This window comes from Primulina tabacum, chromosome 11 (genome assembly GCF_025594145.1).
Source record: "Primulina tabacum isolate GXHZ01 chromosome 11, ASM2559414v2, whole genome shotgun sequence".
NCBI lineage: Eukaryota > Viridiplantae > Streptophyta > Magnoliopsida > Lamiales > Gesneriaceae > Primulina > Primulina tabacum.
This window is the reverse complement of record NC_134560.1, coordinates 34,352,407-34,362,187: the sequence shown is the minus strand read 5'-3', so window position 1 is coordinate 34,362,187 and position 9,781 is coordinate 34,352,407. Positions and strand designations below refer to the sequence as shown.

The 9,781-nt window shown below is 34.6% G+C and overlaps 2 protein-coding genes across 2 annotated transcripts; both read left to right on the top strand.

Moving 5' to 3' along the window:
• The first annotated feature begins 2,114 nt into the window (after window positions 1–2,114).
• Window positions 2,115–3,242, top strand: LOC142519895 (uncharacterized). Its single transcript, XM_075622907.1, has one exon. It carries the CDS (start codon window positions 2,115–2,117, stop codon window positions 3,240–3,242), a length of 1,128 nt encoding a protein of 375 aa, XP_075479022.1.
• Window positions 3,243–4,195: 953 nt separating this feature from the next.
• Window positions 4,196–6,964, top strand: LOC142519781 (replication factor C subunit 3-like). Its single transcript, XM_075622809.1, has 9 exons — window positions 4,196–4,237; window positions 4,360–4,531; window positions 4,615–4,793; window positions 4,890–5,026; window positions 5,141–5,242; window positions 5,328–5,397; window positions 5,467–5,544; window positions 5,653–5,761; window positions 6,858–6,964. The coding sequence occupies exons 1-9, from the start codon at window positions 4,196–4,198 to the stop codon at window positions 6,962–6,964; spliced, it is 996 nt and encodes a 331-aa protein (XP_075478924.1).
• Window positions 6,965–9,781: the final 2,817 nt, after the last annotated feature.

Here is a 9,781-nt window from a genome sequence, read left to right as displayed (position 1 = left end):
TTTACGTAACTTCTAGTTTTGCTGTCCGGTTCACTGCATGAAAATGTTGGAACAAAGTACAATGAGCCATTTCACTTAGTTTTATGCTTAGACGAAAATGAGGTACTTTAGGATGATCTGGAAAACTTGTGAGTCCCATAATTTATGTCTGCCGATGTATTTTGTGCAGAAGAGTATGGATCAGTTGCTGTGGAAAATCAAGATCCTTTGAACACTCTCTGTAACATAGTCGAATGACTTCAAACGACAATTAAATTATGGTTTCACAAAAATTTAGTTCCTATGTTCCTTTTGATGTTACATTTGACATACTAAATGGTCCAACTCTATGAAGATTTTTACTAAGCTGAATTTCGAATCTTCTTTATGGTATATAATTTAATATTATCAAAAATTAATATTATCAAATCGATTATATAAAATTACATCTAAAAAATTTGTTTAATTCGATTTCTTCATCATAATTATCTGACTTAAAGTTGTGATGTAGAAGATATAATTGTATTTTTTTAGTACACTAAATAATGATATATTTAAAGGAGCTCCCAAATTGAGAAAAACTGAAGTGAAACAGCATTTCATATGTTGAAACATAGATAGAAGAATCTGAAATGTATTTAGTTACAGGCTGATTTATTCTATGCAATTTATATTTTTAGAAAATAAGGTATTTTTTTATCAAAAGGATTATTGTCGTCATACGACTATTTTGTGATAAAAAATATATATTCTGGCACTTAAATAATATCTGATCTAATCATTATTTTTAAAATAATGAAAATAAAAAAAAATCAAGTGGGGCAAGAATATTTCAAACTTTTTAAAAATCATTTCATCAGCTAAATTATTTTATTTCTCGAATTTAATCAGTTTATGACAGCTACTAGGATATCATTATTTACGAGGATTTAGTTTTCCTTTTTGTAAAAATTCTTTGGTCACGTCGAAGCCCGACATTTAATAATAGCTAGTTGTGTGTGTGATCTTTTTTATAATTATCAATTGACAAAAATAAAATTTGACAAATTATTGAGAGTCTACGGTGTTATTTGAATTGTTGAAATTAAAAAAAAAAATAAAAAAACAAAAGTGTGTTGAAATTAAAAATATAAAAACAAAAGTGTAATAATGGTATCACGTAAGAGCAAAATTGGGGGAAAAAAAGTTGGTGTCCATTTTTGTCTTTAGTAGACCCAACCTTCAACTTTCTTATATACTAGTTAATTTGCACACGCAATGCGTGTGTGTACAGTCTTTTTTATAATTTTCAAGAGACTAAAGTGAAATTTGACAAATTATCGAGGGACTGAAATGCTATTTGAATTGTTGAAATTAAAAAAACAAACAAACAAAAACAAAAATATAATATTCATATCACATAACGTCAAAATTGGGGAAAAGAAAAAGTCGGTATTCATTTTGTTCTTTATTAGACCTAACCTTTATATATAGTATAGATAAAATAATGTGTGTGTGCGCGATTTGATCATTCAACACCCAACATAACATATTTAAAAACAATAGACTTAGGAAAGGAAATGAAACCAATGAGCTACAAATTTGTAAAATATGACTTGAACTCGGACGAATTTTGGATTACAAATGATTATCGATCCAAAATACATTGAAGTGGTACTGTCCTATACTTGGAGCTAACAGAAAACGAATATGGCATAAATCCCAACATCGGACTGCTAAAATTCGAAAAAATCGGCCAACCGAATATTGTCGTATCATAACTTATAACGAATATAACCTACGAGGGTAATCTGGAGAAGTACTAAAGAAGTGAAGGATCGCTTTCAACGGACGGGAGAAAAAAAAATCATTCAAAACTGGCAAGTACAATGTTTCCCTTGTATGTGAGTTGATGCCAGCACCCGTGGGAACAATATTTGTTCTTTCTTCCAATCATTTGAACTGGCTAACAAAAGTTTTCCTAGAGGCATAGAATTTGACGTCAAATTCTTGACTTTCATCCTAAAATCTAACGCCAAGAAATATAAAATTCTCGCTTAGAATGGAAATTTACCTTAGCATTCAGATACGACACATCATGCTACAAATTTTTCTGCTCCAAATCCCAGAAGAGAAGGAATCCTTTCAACCTTTCGATGCCAAGTCCCCCGATTCCACGTTCCAAATCTGCACCATATATTGGCAGCCCAAAATCTCCTTCTAACGCGAGTAATTCAGTTCGAACAACTCGTTCGACAGGCTCACCGATAATCGTCTGGCCAAAGAAATTGAGCGACCTCATCACAAGGAAAGCCGAGAATCCTCACCTAACAGAGGAGAGTCTCCAGGAGTTTAATAGGAGTAATGCAGAAGCAAGGCAAAGTACCAGCAGTCCGTATTATAAAGGCTTGACAGACTTTTCACTTGTTATAAATAGAGAAAAATTGTCGGGGTCGAGCCCCGGGAGAGAAAGCCATGCTGGCAGTTCCATCAGCTCTGGTTCCAAGTCGAGTTTTGTTGTGAAAGTGCAAGAATGGAGTTCGTCTTGCTTTACCTCGAAAAAGCATGAGAAGAACTCTTCGTCATTGAGTTCTTCTACATGGACCAAAAGCTCTCAGGATGCTCGTACCAGGACTTCATCTTCATCATCATACACGAAAATCAAAGAAACAGGAGAGACAGTAGCAAAAATAAAGACCAAGGTTTTTACGAATCATAGGAATAAAGTCAGGTTCGGAACCTGGGAGAGTGAAGAGAACCTAAGTTTACCAACAACAGAGAAGCCATTGAGGGAGAGAGATCCTGAACCGTCCATGCTGCCATGGCCACCACCCACTGCACAACCGGAAGAATCATTGCCGTATCCACAACCACAAATAATACTACAAACTGCACAACCATTGCCCTCAACACCACCACCACCACCACCAAAAGTATCATTACAACCAATGGTAGATGCATCACTGTCTCGGACCCCAGTTGGTGAAGGACTGACGAATGAGATAGAAAAAACAGAAAATGAAAGAAAATATGTGTGGGCAGACAGATATAGGCCATTATGGTTGCAAGATTTTCTATGCAATAGAGAGACAGCACGTAGCCTTCAGGCCACCGTGAGGAACTGGGGCAATAAAACAGAAGAATGTAGCCATTTCATATTCGAGGGAAACCCAGGCGTGGGAAAGAGAACAATGATTTGGGCCTTTCTCAGAGAAGCTTTTGGAGAAGAAAAAGTACAGGTACAAATATTTCCAATAAAAAACAAAAAGTACAAGTATAATTGAAAAATCAACATAATATCTTATACTATATATAATACTTGCTGACTAACACATACAAACAATTATATTACTTGTCTATCCCCACCGTGCTATATATTTTTTTATTATTTTTTATGATTAATTTTTTATATTCAACTTTAGTTTTTCACATTTTTCATATTTTTTTATGATTAAGCAATCTAACAAAGTTCATATAATAACAGAACCAATAATGTTCCATATAACGAGGCCTAAAACTCATCAAGTCAATCATTTCAAGTCCAAATAAAACCTGCACATTCTTGCTTGAGGATTTTATTTAAATTTGTTATCTTCTGTATTTATAACCCACAGGCAAGAGAAGAATGCAAGGTATTTCATTTGAAGGTAAATTTCAATCCCAATTTTCGCAACTCGCAGCTTGTTCATATAATTCCAAAGGCAACATATTACTGTGCAGCTACTTCAGCACCAGCATCTGCATACCAATTCCTCAATGGAGAAATATGATTCTTCTCATATGAGGGATTTATTACTTCAATTAATTGCAGTTATAAATTACACCAACATTGAAACCAATAATCGCATGTGGAAATCCCTATAGGGCAACTAATTAAACAGGTGACGGTTCCACACAAAACACTAAGGTAGAAAAAGCATGAAACTATCAGTCAGAAGAGAAACAACTGTAGGATTTTAAGGATATGAGTAGATATTTTTTCTTTTGTATTGCTGATCATTACAAGTCAAGTAAATAAGTATATCAGAACATGACAGCAGCATATATTCTTAAATAGGACAGTTCGTGTACAAAATTCACATTCATAACAAATGAGTATGAACTAAAAAAACTAACTGCAACAGTAACTAGTATTGCAACTCCTATGATCCTTAGCATGATAAATCATTGGTCATTCTATAGAAGTTATTCCATAGAGTAAGCTATACCTGAGAACTAAAGAAAGATTATGTTGCTCATGCATTTTACATGCACTGCACAAGCATCTCGTTGTACAAAGGTGTGGACCGGAATCACCAGATACCTGTTGTCCTCCCATTAACTTAACCAGCATGTATTGATGAATGAAAGAAAGTAGTGCTTATCAAATCACCCCTTCTCCCTCTGTTACTAATTTCACAGGGAGAAGCAGTGAGCAGTATCCTCGTTAATTTAAAGGTATCACCTCAACATATTGAAGTCAACCTTTCTGAGCTTAAAGGTTATGAAAAGCATGTCATTGCTGAACTTATCCAAGAAAAAAACCAGAAGCTGCCTATCACAACTTTGCAACACGGTCGTGAGAACTGTAAAGGTATTGAATTATTTTATGTCAATATAATCATATTCTCTCAAAGATTAATCCAACATATCATATTGTGCATATAACTGTTGCAGCAATAATTATAAATGACGCAGACAAGTTATCTACTGATGCCTCGTCATATATCAAGTGGATGTTAGAGAAGTTCAAAGGATGCAACAAGGTATTCTTTTGCTGCCGAGATTCTGCAAAGCTCTATCCCCTAAAGCCAAACTGCACATTGGTTCAACTCCTCGAACCTTCTAATGAAGAGGTAGCTTCTTGTTCTTTAAAAATCCCAGATTCCCCATTAGACTCATAAATTAGAGGGTTCGAAGTCTTTCATCTTACAATTCCCTGTCTATTCCAGATTCTTGCAGTTCTGGCATTTATAGCGAAACAAGAAGGGATACAGTTACCTCAAAAGTTAGCGAACCAGATGGCTAAAAATTCCAAGAACAACCTAAGACAAGCTATACGCTCATTTGAAGCTACTTGTCAATTCAAGTATGTCAGCGATGTGCACAACACATTTCAATCACAGTTTTCTCCATTTGACATCGCACAAATTAATCTAGAATCTAGTTGCACATTCCATACCTTATGCCTTCGATGATATAGTCGCAGTTCTTCCTTGAAGGAAGATCAAGATATTAAAACTGGTTGGGAAGATAAAATCGCTGATATTGCTCAAAATGTTATAGAAGAGCAAAGTCCAAAGCAGTAAGTATCATTACATATATTAAACAACTGATCCAATCTGAGGATTCCTAAATCTAACAGTAAGAGTCGATCTGTTTCTCCGTAGGCTCTATAATATCCGAGGAGAACTTCAAAATCTGATAGAGCATAACGTAGATCCTGAGTACTTGTTCCAAGTAAGGAGAATATATGTTTTATTTACCATAAATAATTTAAATAATATTAACTTATCTCTTGTTATGCAGAATATAGTGGAAGAACTTAAAAAGAATCTTCCTGATCAGTTAGAGGAACAATTTGACAATCTATACAATGATTATCAGGTAAATCCTTGCTGAATCAATTAGTTTTCTCTTCGCACGATCCTATATCTTGCGTGTCATAATATAGATATCATAGAATGACTGGCTAACCAGATTTCTAATTGCCAGAAAAATCAAGCTGTTAAAAAGTACCTGACCCCACAAAACCTTCAAGAAGTGGAAGGTAAGAGGCATAATGATCCAAGAAAGAATGTCCAACAGTTCATGAGAATTGAAGGTAAGAAAATGAACATCACATGAAACATGTGATGGAATTTTAAAGGACTAATTCCATCAATAGCATAAGAGTTTTTTTGCAAAAAAGCAAACAAGAAAATAATAAGAGTTTAATGATGGACAAAAATTTCTATATAATTGATTACAAGATGCAAAAACCTAGAAATTTATTGAGTTCAATATGACAAATGTTTTTTCACGCTAATCTCCACTTCCACAGAATATATCAGGCCTCGTTTGGACAAGTACTTTAAAAACGTTTTTAGTGAAAAACTTATGTGTTTGCATGAGATTTTTGTAAAAAAAATCAAAAATATTTTTAAAAAATATTATTCAAGTATAGTTTTTAAATAACGATTGAGATTTGTTTTTAGATGTTTTAGAAACGAAGGCAACGATGTAAATCAAAACATATTAATTTATAACTGAATAACATTTTTATGAAATAGTTGTTTGTACATATTTGTTCTTAGAACAACTTTTAAAACATTTTATAATTTTTTTGTAACAAACACTTTTATAAAAATGTTTTATAAGTACTTGTCCAATCGGAGCCTTAATTACCCAAGATTAAGAAAGATGAGACCATAACTGAAAACCCTTGCTGGATTCTATTGCTTCCCATTTTGCAGATCTCACCACCAAAGTGAAGTCAGAAAGTTCATGAGAACTGACATAAATTCCAACATAAATATGGAAGGTCTCATTATCATTTCTTTCAAGTATCCTAGAGTTTCATTGATACCGCCACATCTTAATTTAGATATATTGGTCGCACTAATAGAATAAAACAGCAATAAAATAGGAGATAGTCTTATTTTAGTTATATAATATGTTCCTAAATTATGAATCTCAGTTTATGCAACTGAAAATGAGAAATAACAGACAAACAAATTTACAGAAAACACCAAACTAAAAAACTACATAAACCGTATCTATAAGGAACTATAAAATCCTTGCAATCATTCTTCTGGAAGGATAATGCTGAAAGGAAGATGCTGAACAAAAAAGAAGTGTTATAAAAAAGATGTGTCAAATCTTGTTCAATAAGTTTCAGAATCATGTTAGATGCCTAATAAAGAGTATTCCCATTCCAGGAATAAAGGAAACCATCACTTTGATCGTGATAGATGAAAATCAGAGGGGTGGGGGGGAAGAAGGAACTGTAAAAAGAAAATTAGAACTCGATTGCCCTTTGACGTAGCATCATCCATTGGTGATGCTTTTGTCCTAAGAGTTTGATTATATTAGTATTTTACAATAGAATCAACTGATTGTTTTTCATATGCTTAATCTGATATTTATTTCATCAAGTCTACATAGAAATGAGGAGTCATACACTTCACTTGTTTATGTGTACACATTCTAGTCATGCTGTGACCTTAGGCAATGTGAACAATTAATTTTCTCCAGAGCCACTCAAGCTTATCATTCCATTATTGCATATAAACCAATCAAAATTGATTTTAAGAAACCAAATTGTCCGGTCACAAGCTTTACTTGGTCATAAATGCTCTACTCTGACTTTCAACTGGAAATTATAATTGCCGATACTCCTGTATGTAGGCAAGGCTCACTCACACTGGTCACTCTTTTTCTCATCTTCAGAGTTTATAGCAAGATTCATGAGTTGGTACAAGGGCTTGGGTATAAAGAACAAGGAAGTTTGACCAAATGTAATACAGGGGAGCTTATTATATGGTTTCGCGAACCACCTGCAACAAAATATCATTCAAAGTTTCATACAACGATTTGTTGTCTGTAAGTGTATTGATACCTCATTTCTAGCACAGAATAAAGCCAATCCCAACTGCATTGAAAGTAAAATCTTTGATGATGATGATAATTTTAAGTATATGATAAAACAGATAATCAACATTACTTTAGTTTCATATCGTATAAAGCTGGATGCATTGAAGAAGAATGCACCAAGTGTCCACCCATTCAGGACTGTTCTCATTTGATAAGCACAGATTTCCTTCAAATTCTTTCTTGTAAATGGAATTTTTTCAGCATGCAAGCTCTCTTTTATTTCTTTTAAGGAGACTGCACGTGCTTTCTAGAACTAAATGTTTCTTTTGTAGCCCAGCTTGAATAGCATGAAATGTGAAATCTCCATTGCTTGACAAGGTATAGTGCTATCATGGTTTGTTAAATGAATTTCAAAGGTAAGAGAAGTAAAGATATCATGAACGCACACACAAAAATACACATTCATAACAATTAGAAGAAATTAATAGATCCTTCATCTCTCCAAGATCTCTCTCAGAGAGGCCAAAGTAGAGACGTGTAAGTCGTAACATGAGAAATATAAGAAATTAATAGAGCCTTCATCTATTCAAGATCTCTCTCAGAGAGGCCAAAGTAGAGACGTGTAAGTTGTAACATGAGGAATATAGCAAAGGCGCTCTATTAGACACTAAACATCACCAGGAACAGCCGCCAGCCGATATTATTAAACACAAGTGGCAAGTCCATCTCAAGAGATCCAGTAGCATATTTTTGATGGCAAAGCAATAATTCTTCAATGCTTGATATTTTTAGTTTTGATGTGCAAAAAGCGATAACGCCCTTCGCCAAATCAACCTTCCTCACCTAATCTCAGGCGCACTGGGGGAAAAAGCCAATTCAAGAAATTTTTTATAGCTTATTTTTCACCTTTTTTTTGTTTTATAAGAAACGATATTTTATTAAGATGAATTTAGGATGAAATTTACAAAAAGGCAGACAAGGTATCCACTATTATGTAAGAGATAAAAAACCGTTCTGATCACAATCATCAGATAAAGCTCCAATCCTTAACTAAATCTGAATCGATAAATGCTTAAAATCTGAGAGCTTCCTGGTCCAAATTGCAGCCCTAAATCTGATATTCTCACAACAATCATCTACAACGTCGAAAATCCTTGTGTCTCACTCCAACCAGATCGGCCAAAAGATACAATGGACTGTCACACCCCCAAAAAGTACTACATCTTTTGCCGAGATCACTATCAATATTTAAAACAAACATATCACGCACTGATCTCGGAGCAACACACACAAAACCCAATTCGTTTATAGCTTTAGACCAAATACTAGCCGAGAAGGAACAATGCTGAAACAAATGATCTTGAGTCTCCTCCTCATACCGACAAAGGACACACCAATTCGGACAGAGAGCACACTGAGACCATCTTTTTTGCAACATATCATAAGTTGGCAATTTTCTCAGAACCACAGTCTATGAGAATACTTGAACCTTATGTGGGATCGGTACTTTCCAAATAGATTGAAAGCGAGAGAAAGTAGGAAAGCTATTGATTAGAAAGATCCTCAAGAATCCCCTTCCCAAACCCCGAGCTCCGCAACACCCAAATCCATCCTAACATTGTTTAAGCACCCTAACAAAGAACTCAACTCAATCACTTCGTCGTCGCTCAAATCCCTTCTGAAGTGCAGATCCCATGATAGAGAAGAATTAAGAAGATGTCCATCTTCGTGAATAAACCGAATAATGGGCTGGTTATGAAATGAAGAAATCTAAAACAAAGCTAGGTAAAAGACTTTAAACAATGAATCTCCCCACCACTTATCCTTCCAAAATGTAATGATATCCCACCTTTAACCACGGTCCTCACTAAAAGACCGGGTGAGTTCGAGAAATCAATTTCCAGAGGCTTCTGAAGGTAACATTACTTGCTAAGCCCACATTTCATCCATTATCTTGCATCTCATATTTGCTCTTAATAACCTTTTTCCACAACGGCTCCATCTCCACAGAGCATCTCCACCACCATTTCCCCAAAAGTGCTTTATTCCTCGAACAGATATTTCCCATACCCAAGCCTCCTTTATCTTTCGGTTTGCAGACATGTTCCCACACGACCACATGGCAATGTGAATCTCCATCATTACCGTCACATAAAAATCTCTCATTATCTTCTCCATAACCATCGCCACACCTTATGGTACTTTATAATGGGACATGTAGTACATTGGAAGAGCACTCAACACTGCTGAAATCAAAAGTCGAAGAAGA

Excerpts from the sequence above, each read along its gene's own strand:
- LOC142519895 (XM_075622907.1), top strand. The coding sequence starts at position 2,115 with ATGCCAAGTCCCCCGATTCCACGTTCCAAATCTGCACCATATATTGGC.
- LOC142519781 (XM_075622809.1), top strand. The coding sequence starts at position 4,196 with ATGCATTTTACATGCACTGCACAAGCATCTCGTTGTACAAAG. Across the intron at positions 5,243-5,327 it reads GAAGAGCAAAGTCCAAAGCA|GCTCTATAATATCCGAGGAG; the intron begins GTAAGTATCATT and ends GTTTCTCCGTAG. Across the intron at positions 5,545-5,652 it reads ATCTATACAATGATTATCAG|AAAAATCAAGCTGTTAAAAA; the intron begins GTAAATCCTTGC and ends TCTAATTGCCAG.